At 42.9% G+C, this 21,829-nt stretch overlaps 1 protein-coding gene across 3 annotated transcripts; it reads left to right on the top strand.

The window, feature by feature from the left end:
• Positions 1-814: 814 nt before the first annotated feature.
• mllt6 (MLLT6, PHD finger containing) lies at positions 815-21,790 on the top strand. Of its 3 annotated transcripts, none has more exons than XM_022740015.1 (20): positions 815-1,108; positions 2,065-2,144; positions 2,238-2,292; positions 2,441-2,550; positions 5,776-5,879; positions 6,553-6,646; positions 7,735-7,842; positions 7,982-8,071; positions 8,258-8,405; positions 9,083-9,922; positions 10,432-10,631; positions 11,080-11,197; positions 12,109-12,175; positions 13,415-13,563; positions 15,765-15,962; positions 16,247-16,323; positions 16,622-16,992; positions 17,120-17,216; positions 18,723-18,935; positions 19,031-21,790. In XM_022740015.1, exons 1-20 carry the CDS (start codon positions 1,000-1,002, stop codon positions 19,064-19,066), a joined length of 3,264 nt encoding a protein of 1,087 aa, XP_022595736.1. In that variant the 5' UTR covers positions 815-999; the 3' UTR covers positions 19,067-21,790. The 3 variants fall into 3 exon arrangements, with proteins under 3 accessions (XP_022595736.1, XP_022595735.1, XP_022595737.1); XM_022740014.1 differs by having other exon boundaries at positions 9,080-9,922; XM_022740016.1 differs by lacking the exon at positions 7,982-8,071 and having other exon boundaries at positions 9,080-9,922.
• The last annotated feature ends 39 nt before the right edge of the window (positions 21,791-21,829 follow it).

The following is a 21,829-nucleotide window of genomic DNA, read 5'->3' as shown; positions in this document are numbered from 1 at the left end:
GTGTGTGGGTGTGTGTGTGTGTGTGTGTTTGAAGTACCATTTCCACCATAAAACTGGCCTGACAGACAGAGTTTACTCAGCCAGTCGAGACAGGAGTCATAAAGCAACAATGACGCAAGTCCAGTCAAAATGAAAGGCTTCTGGTGACATCTGCTGACTGAGCTGTAGGGGTCACATGTGACAGACAAAAATCTAAATGAAATCCATGCTCATGCAATACACTGTCTATTTGTTTTATTGTTTTGACTGCAACTAAAGAGCTAGAGAGAGGGTTTTGTTTACAACTAGAGAAAGAATAAAATACAAATCTACACAACCTCTTGTAGATCACTTAAAAGTTACATTAACCTGTAGTAAATCAGAATCAAGTAAAGGGAGTAATAAGGCAGTACACACAGCAGGTGTATCATTCATTGTGTGGATGTTTTTCATTTCAGGTCAGGACATTGGATGGTGAAATAGCTTGTAATTGTTGCCTTGTTATTCTGTGGAAATCCTGAAGATGGGGCTGTTGAAACTAAATTGATAGAGAAACAGTGCAACCAGCGGTTTTGACTGATGCATCAACATGTTCTACTAATCTAATTTATGAAATTCTTTAAAAGAATATGGGGCGCGCAGATGTAATTTTCTCACAATATAACGAATTGAAAATGAACGTGATGGTCTGAAAACACGCGGTGAACGTGGATTCAGGTTGAAAACAACAATAACTTGCTACCTTTGCTGTGACTTTTATTCCGACCCAGAGTAGCTGGTCTGGGCATGCGCACTGCATCGGTTCTATGGGGACGGGGAGGACATCACGGAAAAAACGTAGCAGCAGCACCACAAACCCCACGCCGAGATTTCGTCTCTCCGCTGCGCTAAAACTGTGCGACGAAAGCGGCCCACGACTATGCCCGGTGCGGCGTCAATGCGGGACGACCACTTGACAGGCCTGGGCGAGGTCTGAGCCGTTGCCGGGAGGGGAAATACATATCTTCATATGGGAGCAGCATGCGGGAAATGGTCGGAGGTTGCTGCGTGTGTTCAGACGAGCGAGGCTGGGCTGAGAATCCGCTGGTTTACTGTGATGGACACGGCTGCAGCGTCGCCGTTCACCAAGGTAACATTAGCCGCTGTTAGCGTGTAATTACCGGGCAGCTGTGGCGGCTGGAGGCAGCCAGAGGTGCTGGTAGGTCGGTAGGTTTCTAGGCAGGTCTGTTGCTGTCTACGTGCGTGTTTGTGTGTGTGTGTGTGGATGTGTGTGGGAGGGGTAGGTAGGCGTGCTGTTTGTTGTTTCCTCTCAGCACACATGATTAAACACATAGGGCCAAGAAGGGTGACACCGTTCCTGGATGGCGCCTTGATGGCACAGTCGGTCCATGTCGTTGCGTACGTGTGTTTGTGTGTGGCGGTCTGGCCCGGTCGGGTTCAGCACATACTGCATGAGGCGTGTTCAGCGAGAATTAAGCCCGGCGGGCCCGCCGGTTTGGACACTGTGTTACCTTGTGTCCATTTGCTTTGTTGCTTTAATGCGTCTGTGAGAGGGAGCAGTTAACTTGCAGGACCTTGTTTCAGAGTAAAAACCAGGACCAACTCTGGGAGGCTGGTGATTTACACCACGCTGACTTCACTGTGCTCTCATGTGCAGGGTAAATGTTTCTGAAAGTCAGCGAAAGCGATCTGAAATTCGATAGAAAGATTAGTTTAAAGCGGACACAGCAGGCTGAGTTTGGAGCTGTCTTCATAGGGTCAGTTTCATTCATACTCAACTTCTGTGTCTAAGTCCCAAGTGGATAAAAATTGTCTTTTTTTAAGGATAAGTTGAGCAAGATGAGAGCAGCATTTTACATGGCTAACAAAACAACACAATAAAAGAGATTCATGTAAAATACACCATATTAGAAAATGATAAAGATTGAAAAATACTAATGTACTGACTTATATGTTACATTTATACATCTGTTGGAAAACTGCAGATGACACTGACAAGAAATAGTTTCTGTGACCTGATGTGTGTATGTGTTTGTTTGTGTGTTTGTTTGTGTGTTTGTTTGTTTGTTTGTTTGTTTGTTTCAGCATGCTATGGCATTGTCCAAGTGCCCACCGGCCCGTGGTTCTGTCGGAAGTGTGAGTCACAGGAGAGGGCGGCGCGCGTGGTGAGTATGCCAACACACAACAAGACACAACACAACTACCCATCCCTGCTTCACCTGTTATGGTTAATGACACACTCTCCTGTCCCGCCCCAGAGGTGTGAGCTATGCCCCCACAAAGATGGTGCCCTCAAGAGGACGGACAGCGGAGGTAAATCTCACACACTCCCTGTGTAACAGCAGGGGAGTGAAACAGCGTTAGCCCCTTCTCACCTGACGCAACACAGAAGCTGTAGATTTGCACTTCAATTATGAAGAGCCTTTGTATGCCACTGACTCACTGCCAATCTCTCCATCAGGCTGGGCCCACGTTGTGTGCGCGCTCTACATCCCTGAAGTGCAGTTTGCCAACGTCCTCACCATGGAACCCATCATCTTGCAATATGTCCCACATGAGAGATACATCAAGGTGCGGACACACACACACACACACACACACACACACACACACATACTGTTGACTGGAAAAACTTGTGCTAAAATATGCAATACGTTGTTACACAAACTGCAAGACAAAAGACTTCATGAAAGTCTGATGCTCTGTGTTGAATAATTTTGGAATGCAGGACATGCTGCTTCGTTTGCGTCAGTCTGTCTGCTCAGAGAATGGTATCAAAAAGACTGCTAACCTTTTTTCTTTTACCTGGAGAGGCTGAAGTACATCCATTGTTTTTTTTACTATGAAGATTTTAATGGATAGATGATGGTAGACAGATAGACAGGAACCAAAGTTCCCTGGCTGGAATCGACCCAGGGATGTTGTGGCCGTGTGGTATGTGCCTTAACGATCAGGCTACCAGGTCACCCCAACATTCCCTTTTTTTTTTTAGAGATACTGTATCCCCTATGGCTAGGTATCAAACACCAGGTTACTTCAACACATGCCAAATACAAGATTCATTTGGTACTTGTCAAGTTTTGTCCCCAATGTTTGGTCAGATTAATGTTTCATCTATTCTGTCTTTACAACTTGTGCAGTTGTTTGCAGTAAGATAAAATAGAAATCTTGGAAATTTTGCTTATTTTCTCAAGTGATTTTCCTGTAGGAATCATGTTTAGAAGTAAAGCACTGCACAATAACATATTGGAGGTATTGTTTATTACTATAAACATCAGTGTTGGAGTTAGGCCCTAAAAAAACAGGACAGGGACTTTGTTTTAGACTGAACTTTTTCCATCGGTGTCAATAATCCCACAGAGAGAAATCCATGGTAAAAGAAAAAAAAAAAAATCATCAACTTCTCCACGAACAACAGTAGCTTCAACTAACCATGATGCAACACAGTCTCAGGACATGTGGGAAGCAGCACAACTCTTGTTTTCCCTTAAACAGGAAAATAGTTTTTCTCCACATCACCATCGTTGCCTCCACCTACACGTCCCGTACAAACCCAGAGCTGAATGTTGCAAGGTCACACCTGGAGGTTGTTGAAAGTCATTCTGGGAAATGTGGGAGATTTCCAGCTGAAGAAGCAATAGATGAGGCAGGTTGAGGGAGCAACAAAGAAGTACAAATACCACAGTTCAACGCAAAATACCCATTGTGACGTACTGAGTAGTGCTTAGATGATTAGTTTAAAGTCATTTATCTTACAAAATGACACATTCACTTGTTGCTTCCTGGCTTTTATATGATTAAGAACTGAAACTCTTTGGGTTTGTACTGTTGGTGGGACAAAAAAAACTATTTGAAGAAGTCACTTTGGGCTCTGGGACAACTGTGATTAATATTTATAACATTGTTTTATATTTTATAGATTGATTTTAGATAAGCGATAAAGAAAACAATCATTACAAACAAATCATGAATTGATAAAGTCGACAGGGAGTTTTCTTCGAGTCTATTCTTCACGTAATCTCTGTGTATAATAGTGAACACTGGTTACTGACTTGTTGACATGTGAAACGGTTTGATGCTGCACACTGACTGATGAAGCACAAAGATAATGGGACCGCACACAGAACTTTAGCATGTAGTTTCAGGCCAACGATGGAAAACAGAGTGAACAGATTCCTTATCACATATACAGCCGTGCTTAGATGTCTTTTTTTCCCTTTGTAAATCCAACCGTTAACCCACAGACTAGTTTCAGGCCATTATAGCTTTATCATACATCAGTTGGCATAACTGTCTGCGTGGTCTTTGATGGCGGAGTGTGTACTGTACAGCAGAAGTGGTGAGCGGCGAATGCAGCATGAGCCACAGCAATGCACATTACAGAGAGATCAATATTTGACGTATGGGCTCATTGGACTGAGCCGCCAGTTGCTGACATCTGTGTATGTGTATCTGTGTGTGTTTGTGTGTGTGCGCATGCCTGCATATAAATGTACACATGAGTGTTTGAGTGCCTGGTTTCATATTACTGTGTCAGCTACAGTAAATTGCATGCAGCTTTCCCCCGTCAGAGCCATTCATCCAGATTTTGCTGCCTGCATTCCTAGACAGCATTACAATGGACAGTGAAAACTTGAGAAGCCACTCTTCCTTTTTATACGCCCGGTGTAGTAATGTCTCCGGCCTTTCATTACACAGCCGTCATCCTCAGAGGGAAACAGAGAGCTAGGACTAGGATGTGGGGAGTAGAGAAAGACAGAGGAACGTGGAGAGAAAAGGCGAAAGAGAGGGGGCTGAAGTGAAAAGGTAAAGAGCCCGCTGTTTCTTTGTCCCGCACCTGTTGCTAGGCCTCTTCTGCCCCCCACCAGTCAGCCCCGCTCACTGGGGAAAAGCTGAGGAAGAAGTACAAAAGCTGTGTGTGTGTGTGAGTGTGCGTCAACGCGTTTGACTGCTCGGGTATGCGTACATGTATTTTGTGGAGATGTGTGCACAATCTGATGCTTACAGGATGTTTGAATTCCAGCCTTGAACTCTAAAATGAATTATTATCAAAGTCTTGTCTACACATGATTCATTTCTTGCTGCGTCCACACGTGTGGCCTCACGCCCCCGTGGTTTATCCCACTTTTATACAATAAGAAGTAGAAAGATATTACAAGGAGTGAAGGTGAGAAAGGGAAATAAGTTAAAAAAAAAAAAATTATGAAAGACCCAGTGTGAGGCGAAATCAGTTTGTGTTTTCCTTTTTGTGATGTGTTTTTTATTTAGATGCGCCCTAAACCTGTAAAGGCACTTTAACTACTTCCTTGGTTCTGTGCCTAAAATAAGCCCAGACACTTCCCTTTTTCTGAATTGTAAGTTTTGGTATGATCAAGATACAAAAAATATAGCTCTCTTTTGAAAACAAATACACAACTAGCTACAGTCTCTTCGATGTAAACCTTTCTCACAACATCTGGTTAACAGCAGCAAGCACAGAGCAAACTGTTCCGTTTGAAAGCCCCATCTGTTGTCCTGACAAGCAAAACTTCTTAATCATTTACAGTATCGCTGTGGCTGGACTCACACTGCAATCACAGTAGTTCACTTTAATGACCAGATCATATGAATGAATGAAATTTGCCCTGGTTGCACTGGTTGTAACTGGATCGAACGGAGCCTCACAAGACTTCACTCACATGAACACATGATTTTCTGTGAAGTTTTCTCATCTTCAGGTCGAGCAGCTACTGATATTACATTGATATGTCTATGCTCCCTCATTACCCGTTCTCCCCATCTTTGCTGTTTCGCCAGACCTGTTACATCTGTGAGGACCATGGCAGGGAGAGCAAGGCTGCCTGTGGAGCTTGCATGACGTGCAACAGACAAGGCTGCAGACAAGCGTTTCATGTCACCTGGTAAGTGTTAAGTTGGGTGTGTGTGTGTGTGTGTGTGTGTGTGTGTTTAAGTATGTGTTTGTGGTTACATGGAAGATGTGTCTACAGCTTGGTGATATTTTTGGGTGACAGCAAGCTGTTCAGCAAGATCAGTTACGATCTTGATCATCATGAAAGGACTGTGGCAGGAATATTTGAAGAAATGATTTGATGCAACGTATTGACCTATGAACAAATGATCTGTATTTAAAAGTTACTAAAAATACTCTTGCAGGACAGTGTGTCATAATAAAAACACTGATAAATTAGATACACATAACTGATTTGATATATTGACTGATATGAGATGTGAAAAATGCCTATGTGTACTGTATTTCCCATAGATTTATTTGTCTTACTGCCTGACCTGCTGTTCTCCCTATCTCTTTACATTTTCATTCACTTGCTTTGGGCCTTGATGTTGTGAAAGCTGCTGATTCCTATCACAGAGTGCAGATTGTGACCATTTAAAATGAAGACTGGCACAGATTAGTATGTGCAGACATGTGACATTTAATCCATCCTGCCTTGATCAATGACAAAAGCTCTCGCCTGTCTTGGGTGACATCCAGGTGTGTGTGTGTGTGTGCGTGTGTGTGTAATCTCTGCTATCTTGTCTCCTCTCCTGTCTGACCCTGTGGTACCCTGTGTTCAGTGCTCAGATGGCTGGTCTGCTGTGTGAGGAGGAAGGCCCAGAAGCTGACAACGTGAAATACTGTGGCTACTGCAAGCATCACTACAACAAAATGGTAACACTCTGAGAAGACCCTTACTCAAAGCCTCCCTTGGACTAGTCCTGTGAATGTGAAACCAGTAAACATGACCACTGTTGTGTTTTAATTACAACCTCATTTGCCTTTGAATCTTACCTGTAGCCTGTGCCAGACTATTTCATGGTCACGCCCACTGACTTCCTGGAGTCTCCGGTGGTTGCCCAGTAACCTCATGGCACCAGCAAGTCTCTAGAAATGCAATGTGGCCAGCCAAGAAATAATCTGGCATATAGCAACTGTGTAAAACAACAACACTTACAGATTAAACAAAAAAGATATAACATATTAATTATAGAGCTGTAGAGGAGCTGGTAGGTGAATGTTTTTGTTACCGTTGGACAGAGCCAGGCTGTTTGCAGTCTTTATGCTACACTGAGTGGCTGCTGGCTGGAGCTGTGTATTTACTGGACATATATGAGTGTTGTCGGTCTTGTAACCTAACTCGGCATGAAAGTAAATAAGTGTGTTTCCCAAAATGCCAAAATATTCCTTTTAAAGGTCCATATAGTCTAAAGGTAGATGTCCATGTGTTGTTTTACTATAAAGCAGGTCTAGGTTCTATATTAATACTGTGAAAGTATCAAAGTGCTCAGTCCACAGAGAAATGCACACAGCCTGTATTCAGAAACTGAGCCTTAAAACCAGCTGCCAGGACTTCTGTAACTTTGTGATGTCACAACAAAGTAGTCACTGCTCTCAGCCATGCCCCAAGCCCCGCCCACCTGGACCCAGCATCCAATCATAAAGGATTTGGTTTCCCTGAGTCTTTACCTGAAATATACTATATCTGTATTTTTATTTGATAACTCAGAAAACAGACCTGTTGTTGCTGGAGCTCCAGAGAGAAGCCTGAGAGAGGAGATGTAAAACTACACTGAGATGGTTTTTAGTTCTTAAAACCACAAGTATATCTTCTTATGGATCAACTCTTCAAATAAAACACCAAATGTTGTAATGTGTGTAATACAGGACCTTTTAAAGCATTATGTGATAAAATCACTGCAGCCTGTAAGGTGTTATTTAGTCATGAGTCATTGCTCACTTTCTTGTTTTGGTGTTTATAGCAGAAGAAGTTGCGCTCCAGCGAAAATACAAGTAGCTCCTTCAGTCATTCCAGGGGGCGCTCCAGCTCTCCCTCACAGGACAAACACCACCACCACAGACAGAGGAAGGTGAGCACTGGTGTTACTGTGTGTAACTGTAAAGGCTACGCAGTGTTGGCTTTGAACATCTGGTCAGATTCATAGTCTTGTTTTAAGGTACTGAAAATACCCCACCCTAGTAATTCTGTGTGTGTGTGTGTGTTTTCAGAGTCATAAGGACAAGATTAGGCAAAAAGAGCGCCACAAGAAGTCCTCTGACAGCCTGAGCTCGCCAGTGACAACCAGCAGCATAGAAAAGGTAGAGAGACTGAAATTAGCACTCAGAGAAATCTTGATGCCACAACACCAGTCAGTCAGTGTTTTGACAAGTAATGTCAAGTGTAATGTCACATATTGTGGAGAGCTGTCAATTTGTTTGACTTATGAAAAAGAACTGAATGAGTAAAACTAGTGTGTGTGTGGCTGTATGTGTGTGTTGATGCAGATCTCCAGTCACCACAGCAGCAAGGACAGTGATGGAAAGTCCAAGAAGCTGAGCTCACACAGTCATGGTCATCGCAGCAGTAAAAAGACAGGAAGCACTGGCAAAAGCTGCTCCTCCTCCTCCTGCTCCTCCAGTCCATTCAACACAGGTAAGAAGTGCACAATGAAATGTTGAGACACTACAGCTGGTGTTACTAATAGATGGACTCAGCCTGGACACGGATCCAGACGCCGTTCTGTCCACAACCGGACCTATAACCTACAAGTTATGGAGAATTATTCAAGTTAAATGGACCATCTCTATTTCAGCCAGCGCAGCTTTTCTACCCTTTACAGCTATTATCACATGTGAGGGAAACAAAGAGAAAGGGACGTGTTACAGCTGTTCAATTGTTAAGATGTGTTGTGATTGTTTATTATAAAAATGGTTGAGACTGTTAGGATGTGGAAATGGAATTAACAAAACAGAAGAAAAGGGGAAACTGAAGCTGCACTTTTTGTTTCATTTTTCTAAAATTAAGCACTTTATTCTAAGATGCACTTTTTCAGCATTTCTCTGTTATGTACTTATGACTTATTACAGCCCTTATTTTCCATGAAATGCGAAAAGAACATATAATTATTAATGGAGAAGGTATTATTTTAATCCCACCAGTGCATTCCCCCTGGTCCAATGTTCCAGACCTTCCTGGACCTCTCTGAATGTTTATCTGAATACCCCTGCACTAGAGCTTGTGTTAGGGGGAAAAGTCAGAGGTGATGGCAGAAAAGACGGTTGACATCAGTAAGTTTGTTTTTCATCTTTATGTGTGTGTTTCTGTGGGAGGTGGCTCCTTGTCTTCTACTCAGGATTTCCATCAATTCTCATCTTCGTCCCGCCTGGAGCGTGACCATGACCGAGGAGGCGATGACCACAGCGGAGAGGAGCGTAAGGAGCGTCACAGGAGGCCAGCCGTCCAGCAGGATGAGGATGAAGAGGACGACGAGAAGGAGGAGGACAAAGATGAGGAGGAGGAAGAGGAAGAGGAGGAGGACAGTAAATACCACAAGCCACCAGCATTGACTCCTGCTGATGGCCCTCTGGTGGGATCACAGGGTCATGACAGGTCAGAAGGCAATTCAAGCCCTTTTGAGAACAAGGTCACCATCTCAACCTTCGGGTCCATCATGCGCATCACCTCGTCGTCAGGGCTGGGCAGCAGCAGTAAGATCCGCAAGATCTCCTCCTCGGGGGACTACAAACCTTCCAAGTCTCTCTGCAAGCCGTCTCAGCTGAGCACGCCGCCCATCCTAGAGGAGGCAGACTTGGAGGACAAAGCCACACCTCCAGCGCTGCCCCGAGAGAGGAGGCACCGCGGCAACAAGAAGAGCCGCCACGGTCCAGGGCGCCCGCGGGGCAGCAAGAACCGAGAGAGGAGGGAAGAGGAGCTTCATCACCACCATCACCACACAGCACCTCCTCCTCCTCCTCCTCCTCCAGCCTTAACCTCCTCGCTCTACCCAAGCCCATCCTCCATCCCACACCCTGCCTTCCCCTCCACGCTACCTCCCACCACCACCTCTTCTTCTTCTTCCTCTTCTTCCCATTCTTCCTCCTCTTCTTCTTTCTCTTCCTCCTCTGCTGGCAGTTTTTCCACAGGCCGTGGCAACTCGCTGCTCGGCTCCGGTGAGTCTTTGCGAGTGGGTGTGTGTGTGGTAGCCCTCTAACTTCCTGTGTGTCAGAGTAAGTGTGTGTAGAAAAAACTCTGTCACTATCTGTTTGCACTTTGGTGTGTTCATTTGCACCTTGACTCTTTGGCGCTGAAATGTTTCCATTGCACACATGCCATGTCAGCACCACAGCAGCAACTTCTCTGTATATTAAGACTTCAGTGTAATAGAACAAGCCACTGGAAGCTAGAGCCCATCAGGAGATATAGAGATGTTTTTCATACAAGTGGATTGAATGCTCTGAATATTTAGTAAATCTGTCTCAAAGTATTTCTTTAATCTGTGTGAGGCAGAGATATTGTCCTAGATAGTGGCTTTTGAAAGCGCTGCACACATCTCTGGGTGGTAGATTTCCTGCCCTACTTTCAGATTGATTCTGTACACGTGCGCTTCTCTTTTGGGGTCTTACAGTTTCTGAGATGAAATATCTTTTTTACCTTTTTCTTTATTCCTCTCATTTCCCAGGTATCTACTCCAGTCTCAAGGACCCTCTCACACTGGGAGGGGGTGTCTGCAGTACCCCTCTCTCCCTGGGTGGAGGGGTGTGTAGCACCTCCTTGGCCCTTGGAGGGGGCATGTGTAGCACCCCTCTCTCCTCAGGACTCCTTCCATCCCACGTCTCCTCACTCTCTCTTGCATCAGTCAACGCTGTCTCAAACACACAGGTACTTTAGTCAGAGAGGAAATACAGACTGTAGAAACGATCAGTCAGCAGGAAGTCTGACTGAAAGCCTCTGTACTGTATCAGGACCACTGCACAGCTGCTGTGTCTGTTATGTATCTTTTTGTAGTTGTTTAACTTTGATTAGAAAGTTCTACATAAAACCTTGACAATAGCTGTTTTAACTGTTACAACTACTGCATTGGGCTTAATGCTGATTTCTTGGTTAAAAAAGCATGATTACACAGTTGAAACAGTCGATTAATCAATTAGTTGAATGCCAGAAAATTAATCTGTAACAATATTTTCAAGTGATTAGTCACTTTGGTCATTTAGTAGATGTTGCCCATTGTAGTTGGATTATGTTACTAGATGACGAGTGTGTCCATCGTATGAGGAGAAGGCATTTTTGTACCAACGGATTATTCATGCGTTGATGTTCTGTGTCATAGGTCCATCCAGGATCCAGCACTTCCTATAGCCTGACCTCTACTCAGCCTTTCGCCAGCTGTCTCTCCACAGCCCCGACACTGCCGCCACTACTGAGCCAAGCCCAGACCTCACTGCCAGGTGAGAGGGAGACAGAGTTCAGAGATCCGTATGATTCACCTGCATTTGTTGAGAAACTGCAGCCAGTTTCACACAAGCTTCCACAATAAAGCCTTTTACAGAATCTGACATTTGTCAGTCACAGAGATTTTTATGTAAATAAATGTCTGAGTCACTATCACTGAATGAGGTAATACAAAGGTGATTGAGCTTATCATGCTCTGATGAAAGTATTGCAACATTTATATATTTCCAGTATTAATAACAAAGTGTCTGTGGTGACATTTGCAATAAAAAATGCTGTATTAAGTTGCTGCTAATGCAAACTGAACTTTTCCTACTGCTGCAGCTTCATATTAAAAGCATTTAACTGGTGAGACACAAGTCAACTTTTATCGTGAAGTAGTCACAGGAAATGCAATGTGTTTGTCAGTAAGTTTATCACTTACTTCTATTGTTTATTAAAAATGTGTCAAAACAAGACAATGATCATTTTCAGCTTTTCCTGACATTAGATCAGTTTGAATTATTTCAGGGAGTAATGGAACAAGAAGCAGCCTCAGTGAGCTGTTAGATGAAGAGCTGGTGACAGGCTGCACGCCTCCTACTTTTCAGTGATGTAACCAACTCCTGTCACTGTGCCCTGCTGTTCGCAGACTCATACTCAGGTCACAGTTGGTCACCGAATAATGGGAAAAGGCCAATTATTGCCTGATGTCTTTATTAAACCAAGAGTTTGTTTCGCTGCTCCCAGAATTCTGTGATCGGTTGTATTAAATCACCAAATCAATCAGGATAGAAATCTTCAAGATTGTCACTTTAAATCTCTTCACAATGCAAAAGACACCATGCTTTAATGGTGAACTGCACTGCCTTTCAATAAACAGAAGCACACACATGCAAAGTTCATGACTCTTTGTCCCTGTTTTCAGAGTCCGACCTTGATGACTGTCGCTTTCCGTGTCAGGGGAACTCACCAAGAGAGAGTCTTTCCTCACAGTAAGTCTCATTCTTTAATATTTATTGGTATTTTTGGGTGGAGCGCAGTAGCGCCTAGTAAATACAAACGTCCATGACCGACTGACTGGATGATAGAGTTGAGTGATGAAGTTACACCATTGGTCGACTGACCAAGCGTTGGAGTGGGCCGTTGATCTTTCAAAATGAATTGGCACTAAGAGTTTCTATTAGGGGGGCTTTTACTACCTGCAGTGTTGTGACCTTGGTGCTTTTTGGGCAAACCATGGCTACTTTCCATAGAAGACAGTGTGTGCCTGCCTACCTTGTGTCTGTGTCTACCCTGTTCATTGAGAGGTGGAGCAACAGTTTATTACCTAGACGGAAGTTGTTCACTGTGAGAGACAAAATAAGAAAGATATTCTGTCGCTTCTAACTTTCTCTCTGAGTGATCATTTTACAAGTAAATATAGCTGAAACACAGCACAGTCTTTGTCTTTAACTATGTGTTTGGTGATTTTGCCAGAAGACGTTGTGGCTATAAAATCAGGATTTTAACAGCAGCTTGGAAATGGTATGGAAGTTAACATGTAGTCCTAATGGGCCACGTTTCAGTCACTGTTTCACAGCTGTATTGGGAGTTCAGCTATATTAAATATACTATATATATATATATATATATATATATATATATATATATATATATATATACAGTATATATATATATATAAATATATATTATTATGTGTGTGTGCGTGTGTGAGCACAGAGGGGAGAGAGATGGAAACAGATAAAGGGCTGAAACCAGCTGACACTCGGCAGAATGCAAAAAGGACTCATGTCGGTTGTTCACAGCAGTTCCACAACAGTTTTCAACTAGGTCTTCAATTTCACACATTGACCATATGTGATCAAGCCATAGTCTGGGTTTTGACCTCATCTTGTTCATACATGATTGTGCTGAAAATCCTGAGTGACGGACCAGAACAGGAAAACACAGGCTCAGTTATGAGGTGGTCTCACGATCTCCATCAAATGAAACATCATTTGAATAAATTTCCTCTGAGCTGTAGCTGTAATCAGATCGGTTTCTATTTCAGCAAACAGCAGCGGGAAACAACAGGAAAAAGGCAGGTGGTTAACTACCACAGTGACTGAGTGGGTTAGAAAAAAATACTAACCACAGCCGCAGGGTCTTGTTGGTAGTTTCGCTGCTTGCTTGCAGCAGTCACTTCTTACTGTTTTCAGACTCCCTGTTGTTTTCTGATCCTTCACACCCAGGTCTCCCATGAGCTGTCTTCCTCTTCTGTTTGACCAGAGAGATGGGTTAGGTACAGGAGTCAGAGCCCGTCCTGAGAACGTCCCTCCAGCCAGCTCCCACATTGAGCTCCTGCTGGAGAAACACGGCAACGGAGAGATGGGAGTCAACAGTGAGTCAGCCTGAGAAAAGTCATTCAGTACACTGGTTCCCACGTGGTTCCAAGATAAAACTGAGGGTGACGAGATGGTTAAAGGGTTATGAAAGAAAATATATATTTAAAAAAAATTTAAATTCTGTGTATTTTTATTTTTATTCTAAAATACTGGATGTTTTCATCTCTGAGCTCTTAATACTTCAAATTAAGAAACCTGAGAAGGAGAAATCACTCTTTTGGTGAACTACTGACGACTTGTGGCCACTCTGAGGTCATAACCTTGGATGAGGTTCTCACGTAGCTTCCTTTTTAAGGTCATGGGACGTCATGGGTCAAGATTCTGTTTACCTGCACTCTGTGCAGCTGCTTCTGTGAGAACAAAACCTAGTGCTATTTAGAGATGATGAATGTACCTGTGAAGTTGATGCAGTAAGAGACACAAAAAATAGCACAGTGTGACAGCGTGCTGCAACAATATTGAAAGCCGCTCCAGCAGTTTTGTTTCTCATCTTTGCTCTCTGTTAGATCTGCCTCTAATACTGACTCATTTTTTCTTCATCATAAACTGACACTTGTTTTGTAATTTATTCCTAGGCTCCTTTTTATGCCTCCACGCTGGCGACAGCTGTGACTGTATGCATTCATTTGGACTCAATGAACTGATGTGAACTTGGTAGTCATAGGTCAAAGGTCACTGTGACCTCACAAAACATGTTTTTGTTCATAACGTAAGAATTCACATGATAATGAAATTTGAAATGTAAAATGGTGACATTTTATATCCAAACGATCAAAGGCTGAACACTGTAGTAAGAATATATTCAATCCTGTAACTCAGGAACAGAAGGGGAGATAGATTGACCATATTTCCTGCGACTTGACTGGTTGGCAGAGAAGTGCAACCTTGAGGCAGTTACTGTAGTTCTTTCTCCACCCAGTGCCATCTCAACTTTTCCATTTTGTTACATACTTCCAATATTCCAATAATTCTACCTCTCTTCTTTTTTTGTACCATCATTTCCTCTCAAGATGAAACATGCATCCTTCCCCAGCTTCCCCAGCCCTCATAAGATCTCTTAACTGTGTATAATTCATTTTAGACTGATGAGTGTTTCCTGCTGCAGAAGTGAGGGGGGAGAGTGTGTTTGTTCTCCTTGTGTGTGTGATGCTGAGCCCACTGCACAGACAGCTCCATAGAAAATCAATTAGAAAGTATTTAGAGGATGGGTTTGAATTTCAAGCTCAGACCTGACGCCACTGCTGTACACTAAAACTGCATAAAACTACAAGTCCAATAATGCTATTATAATGAAACTGCAAATCTTCAGAGCCCTTACACACCCATGGTCCACTGTGTGTTTGTGTGTGTGTGTGTGTGTGTGTGTGTGTGTGTGTGTGTGTGTGTGTGTGTGTGTGTGTGTGTGCTTGATTAATTGACGCCTCCCTCACTGAGGATTATTCCCCACATAAAAGACATTCAGTCTAGTGTCTAGTGAGCACTAACTTGAGATCCCAGACACTTATGAGCCACCATTATTTGTATTTTCGCTGACTGATGTAGCACAGTGATAATTTTCCAAGCATCGCAGTAATGTACATGCTGTGGATACCGGTTTTTGTGTTCCTTTGTTAGAATTGAAACAGCAACATACAATGCACACATTTTACAATGGCTTAAAGTAGACAAAGTGCACTGGTAGAAAATAGGGAGTGGTTTCGGACACGGCAGTAGTTTGGTGACTTCTTATATTTTCCAGTGTAGCTTAACGTGAGGCCGAGCAGGGGCCTCATCAGTCAGAGTAATTGAAAACACCTGTGTGGGTACAAGGACCTTTTTAAAGTGGACTAGAGGAAAGCTCAGCGCAGGTTACTGGGTCTGCGTACTTTTCCCTGTGTATTATTGATTGAACCATGACTAATCTGTCCTCATACGTATAGTAAATTAGTGAGAATATTATTTACTAGCTTGGTTTTCTGTCAAGTGACTTTAAGAAAAACTGTAAAGCAGGACAGATACTGACATCATCTTTGAACTGTTTTATGGAAAAAAATAGACATTTCCAGAGTTTGAATAGAAACGGTGAATAAATTAAATCTGTTGACCTACTTTTCATCTTGTTTGCATAATCTTCATCTTATAAATGTACATATATACAATAACAATAATAATACAAAGTTTGTTAATGGTGTTATATTTCTCCTCCCTGACCCTCTAGTTGTGGAAATGCTCCAGTCGCTGCACTCCCTGCAGCAGGAGAACCAGCGGCTCCAGGACCAGATCCTCAGCCTGACGGCCAAGAAGGAGCGGCTGCAGCTGCTCAACACGGAGCTGGCCGTGTCTTTTCCACACGTTCATTCTGCCCAGAGCTCCTTACATACCTCTGCCCAGATCAACTTCCTGTCATCCACCCAAGGTCAGATTCTTCAGCTCTAATACCTACATTCATATCAAACCCTAAGGGACACATGGTTCCTATGGTGGCATGTAGTACCTACACCCCCCCCCCCCCCCCCCCCCCCCCCCCCCCCAACAGTCCAACTGCATGTACCACCTGTAAACATCAGTGTATTATTTTCAGGTGATTCCTTACAGTAAACTCATTACACTAAAGCAGTGATTTATTGACGTGAAAATGCTATACGTGTAAAACCTTGATGTTGTAGTTTCACCCTGTGTTTGTGCCTCTCTGTTCCTTAGACCCTCTGAGCACCAATAAGAGTCCCCTGTCCAAAAGCTGCTTCCTGAATGACACCTCCTTCGTTACCTCTTCCGAGGTGAGAACCTGTAGATGCTTTCTTACCTTGAACACATCATACAGACCCTAGACCGATTAGTGTTAGCAAGTGTGTTTCTGCTTCTTAAAACTCTCTATAGTAGAGAAATGTTTGGGTTTCACCCTTTAATACAGTGATGATAATCGATGATGTCTCTTACCGTTAAATATATTCTTTTTGTGCCCGTGTGTACTTCACTGTAACATGAGGCATTGAACTGAGGCACTGAGTTCACATCAAAAACAAGTTGACACCTACAGTAAATAGCTAAAATGCTCTTGTCATGTCTTTGTTTCAGGAGCTCCACTCTGGTAGTCCGTCCCGCAGTAGCTCGTCCCTTTCTTTCCAGAGTACTCCTCCCCCTCAGCAGAGCCCCGCCTCCTTCAGCCAGCCCCTGTTGAACGGCCTGAGTCGAGGTTTGGGCGACGGTTTGGGGGCCATGAGCCAGGCTGGCAGCTCCTCTCTGCCGGTGGTCGGCGGTCTCATGGCGTCTCTCGCAGGAAGTCCTCAGCTGAACATGAACGGTGTGCTGGGAAGTCTGAACGGTGTGATCCACTCTCCTGTGCAGAATGCCCCTCAGCCCACACTTCCTGCTCTGCGCCCCCAACCTCCACCACTCAACCCCCAGGCTCTAGCACAGGGCTTCCAGCTTCCCAAGAGTGTGAGCCCGTACGTACCCGGTCTGTCTTTAAACCTCCCCGAAAACTTGAACTAGGGTTAAGGCTGTGGTTGTTGTTTGTCTGTTGGTGTATTGTCCTGTGCTTATAGTGACAGTATACTGTTGCTTTTGTTTCAGGTCTTCTCTCCTGTCAGAGCAGCAGAAGCAGCTTCTTCTCGAGCAGCAGCAACAGCAGCAGCTCCAGCAGTTCCTCACCTCACAGAACTTCACTCCTGTAATGACAATCTCTCTATCACTTTATCTTAATCTCACCTGTATGTTCACATTGTATACTTTCTCACAGGGGCTCTTTTATTTTGTTGATATGGAGCATTCTTCCTGGAGTTTGACCAAAATAATGTTATTCACCTCTCTGTGGCCATATTTGATTTACATCATCATCAAGGAGACAAATTAGTTCAATGTTGTAAATGATCTCAAGAATTATCTGATGTCTGATGACATCCAGTTCATGTTACTGTAAATGTTTTTCTCCAAAAAGTTTCTGAGTCATGTCATATGACTGGTTCTAATATCAGTTTAAACCATTAAGAAGTCATCCTTCTGCTCTCTGACACACCTGCACTCTTAGCCAGTCCTAATGGCAAGTATCATGACATTACTACTACTAACAGGCCATCACATATACTGAATGACTGTTGTTGCCAGTGAACAAGAAAAGATGCAGGCCTTACCTGAACCCTGGTGAGCTCAGTTTACTGTTCAATTGCTTCATTCTTCCCCCCACAGACTGACACTAATGTTGGGCCAGGCCACTCAGGTCCTCTTCTCACATCAACAGGGTTGGTTGCACTTTATTTAGGTTAACAATATGAAACTCCAACCAATCCATCACAGTCTCAACAGAACAGCAGCAGCCCTCTTGTCTGTTCCTGTCTCTTCTCTCTCTGTCCTTTGGGATTCTGCCAATCAATGACAAATTACAACCTGTGACTGTGACACAAGCCAAATCAAGTTGATTTGTACTGGCTTTAATCACAGTGACAGTCAAAGGGCTTCACAGACCCACAGGAGACATTTTAGACGTGATCCGCCTAATTTTGTCTTGTTTCAAGATTCTTACTCTCATTAGTGTCTCAGTTGCAAACAACAATAACTTACTAACTTAAGAAAAGGCACTGAGGATGAGAAGTATAATGCTGGAATAATAACTATTAATACGAGTAATGCTTCATATATTGTCACTTAATAACTATTTAGGCCTAATGGTTTGAAAATAAATACAATGATAAGAATATGGAGTCTTCTTCAGCAGCAGCAAGTCAGCCATTCAACCATTCATTTACCTATTTGACTTGCAAACTGGTGATGGTCTAATGGGGCAGGAACTAGTCAGCCACTGTGACACCGGATAAATATATCAGCTCATTTGTTTACTGTGTGACTGTGTAGTTGTGGGTTTATTAGTGGTTGGAAGTGACTAAAGGAAAGAAGCATTTGTTCAGCTGCTGTCAGAGCAGCAGAAGTTATTAGTTCACACACTTGGAAGATTGCCTTGTAGTAATTATGCTTTGTTTTCAATTTAGAAAGCTTACAGATGTATTAATGTTAATGTTTACAATGCAAAACAGAAACTTTTATGATATCAGAAACCACAGACTGGGTAAGTGCTAATCATGGTCCATAGGGAAACTTTAAAAGAGCTCAGAGTCCACCTTGGATGTAGACCCTCTCCCAGTTCATAGTCGTGTTCTAAAAACTCGCTGTCTCCTTCCACCAGGAGCAGCAGGTGGTGGTGTGCCAGATGCTGCAGCAGCAGAGACAGAGAGAGCTACAGCGCCTCACACTGACAGGAGCACTCACCTCCACCCCAAACTCACCCATGATTGCCCAGTCACCCAACCTGCTGTCCTCTGCTACAGCCTCACCCCTGCAGGGCAGCCAGGGAGGCAGCCTCTTCGGTCTGCAGGACAACGCACTTCACAAGCCCGGGGTGAGTAATACTGCAGGATTTCTCATTATGATTCTACATGCTGTCATGGTTTCAGTTTTAGAAATTTCAGAAACTCTGCGTAATTGTGTTTTCAGGCTGCAGGAGAAAAGGGTGGAGACAAGAATGGGTGACACCTCTCAGTAACACAGGAGCAGCTCAAATGACGATATCGGGCGTCACACGCCCACTTGAAGAACTGAGGTCAACATACAAGACTAGTGAACGTCTTTCCTTCTCTGTCATCTTTATCTTAAACCCTCTTTTATGAATGTATAACAGGATGGTGAAGTTTTTCATGTTTTGAAATTCTTTATATCAGAGGTTCTTCTCATAGGTTTTTTGTATAGGCAGCTTTCAGAGAGCATGAATTCAGTGGTCTCTTCTTAAATTGCACTAATTTGTTAGTTAGACCAATGGGGCTGCTGATGAAGGCAGAGTTTCCTGCTCAGCCCTGCAGGTGCTGTGTGGGTTTTCAGTTTGTGAGTGGGAACTCCAGGTCAGAGTGTTTTTTCCTCTGACTTCTCAAGCACTGACCATTCATGAAACTCCCTCCATGGCTTGAACCAGAGTTTTCATTCAGTCAGTGAGAATCAGACATCTGCCCGCTCTTGCAACCTCAACTGTCTTCCTTGATATTTTGTCTTCCCTTTGTGTCACCCCGCCCAAATTTCACCTAGATCTTCTATATGTTGCAGCCTCTCACAGGCTATATTATGTAAAGGATAAATATACTGTCATTTTCAGTGTGTGGTTAGTGGCATTTCAACATTAAGCTAGTTATTACCTCAGACCTTTTTGCCACCTATTTTCCATTGTTGACATTTTGTGCTGACTCATTACCGCATTCGTCTTCACTGGATATAAATGCCCACCAAAAAATCTTGGTGTTAACTCTAAGGTATTAACTCCTGTAAAATGTAAAAATGGCACACGACCCACGTGTCCAAAAAGGCGCCGCGACCACTAGAGACTGGCATCGACGTGAACGCTGAACACCAGGTTTTATTCTAAATGACCACAAGAGTTTCTAAAGACTTTTATATCCTTCCAGTTGCTATCGAGATTAAGCAGATTAAACCAAACATTTGGAAGTTGTAAGTAAGAAATTAATTGTTTTTCCTAAACAAGTGTGCACTTTGCATGTTAGTAGCTAACAGAGCAAATTAGCCATCAACACAGTACCTTATAGGATACTTGGTACTTACTAGGCCACTAGGGACTTAAAGGTTTTTGTTTTATGATTATTTTGCACTCTGTCCTCAAGTGTCAGCTTTTTATGTTACTTTCATACATAGATATTCTTTCCATGTCCGCCAACTAGTTGTTCTTTTAGCAATACTGGATAGATAATGCCTTAATGATACTAGATTTACAGAGAACCACGAGCCCAAAGGCTTACTCTCTTGGCGTCTTTCTTTGATAGTGTTTTTTATCTCGGGTTCGTGGTGGGCTACGTTACGAAAGTTAAAGCGCTCTTCCTAAACCCATTTATACTTTTGATAGCTGACTGATGATTTCAACAGTTGAAATGTGTGAATAACCGTATAGTGGTAACTAAAGTGTCAAATCATTTTCTATTGTAATTTTTTGTGTTAAGATGCAATGTTCTTTAGTTGTTTTGTGCTTCAGAGAACAGAGAAGGACTTATTGAAAATCTTACAGGAACGCCTGCACAGTGGTGTCATAGGAAGAGATGTAAACTATTAAAGTGCTGTTGCAATAGTGTATGAAACATAGTGTAGCTCTTATCAGCACTGAGGAGACAGTGAATTGCCAATGTTGCTACTGTTGGCCTTTTACTGCTGGGCTGTTTGAGTTTAGCCAACGTAGAGACTATGATATCCTCCTTTTTCCTTCTACTCCACTTTATCATGTGATGCCTCTGTTTGGCTCAGTTTTACTAACAAAGGCCACTTTCACTCTCACATTCATCCTCTACCCTCAAGTTAAAGGATCCTTTTATCAGGTTTTCTCCTGTGTTCTCTAACAAGATTCTCATAGGCCTTTGAGATATTTTGTCACTTCTGTTTTGCAATCTTGAACATGATCTCCCATACATGTGATATGTTGAGTGCTAGATTGTTTTGTTAGCAGCTAATGTAGACGTCAGAAAGGAACTTCAAGCAGCTCACTAGTCAGTGATAAATACTGTAGCAATGCCAGAAGGAGAATGTTGATTATGTTGATAAAGATATTGGCCAACGGGTTGACACGACTCCAAGTGGGAGGTCTGCATTTTAGCAAGCATGTCCTTATGAGTCGCCTCACAGCTGAGGCAAAGTCCAGACACACAACCACGTCCAAGAGATTGACTGAGGAGTGGTGCGAAGGATTTCTGAAGCAGTTTCTTTCTCATGTTGCACTGGGGCGCTTTGGGCCCAATTGTAAATCGTTTTTAGTACCTTTTCAATTTTGTTGGAATACGAGTTGTATACTTTAATATGTTTGTGTAAAAACACATTCATTCTTTTAAGCTTTGAAGTTTGGGTAACCAAGATAATCCATGTTATGAATGTCGTACTGTGTATTTTTTATGTATTACAACATTTAAGCACCTGGCTCTGAATGAGGTTTGATGGAGAGCAAGTTACCTATGGGGATATGAATTGCATGAAATGCAGTGACATCTCTCAAATGTATCGCTAAATACCAAGTAACAACTATGCATCATTTTAAATGCATTGTTCCCTGAAAAAAGAAATTAAATGAAATGAGCACTGAAGTTTAAAAAGGACAAGCACGTTGTCAGTGTACAGTGTATTTGTTTGAGAGAATTGAGCAAAACGAATTTGACAATATTCAGATTAAAAGCCCTGTAAAGTATTTTGATATTTTTGTGTGTAAAATTAAAAGGATGGATTAAGAAAACTTTTTTTTGTCAATAAATGTATTTT

This window comes from Seriola dumerili, unplaced genomic scaffold (genome assembly GCF_002260705.1).
Source record: "Seriola dumerili isolate Sdu_G_001 unplaced genomic scaffold, Sdu_1.0 BDQW01000050.1, whole genome shotgun sequence".
NCBI classification, from domain to species: domain Eukaryota; kingdom Metazoa; phylum Chordata; class Actinopteri; order Carangiformes; family Carangidae; genus Seriola; species Seriola dumerili.
This window is presented reverse-complemented; position numbering and strand designations above follow the sequence as displayed.

Coding starts and splice junctions, on each gene's coding strand:
- mllt6 (XM_022740014.1), top strand. CDS start 1,000: ATGCGGGAAATGGTCGGAGGTTGCTGCGTGTGTTCAGACGAGCGAGGC. Junction 5,880..6,552: donor CAAGCGTTTCATGTCACCTG/GTAAGTGTTAAG, acceptor CCCTGTGTTCAG/TGCTCAGATGGCTGGTCTGC. Junction 12,176..13,414: donor AGAGAGAGTCTTTCCTCACA/GTAAGTCTCATT, acceptor CTTCACACCCAG/GTCTCCCATGAGCTGTCTTC.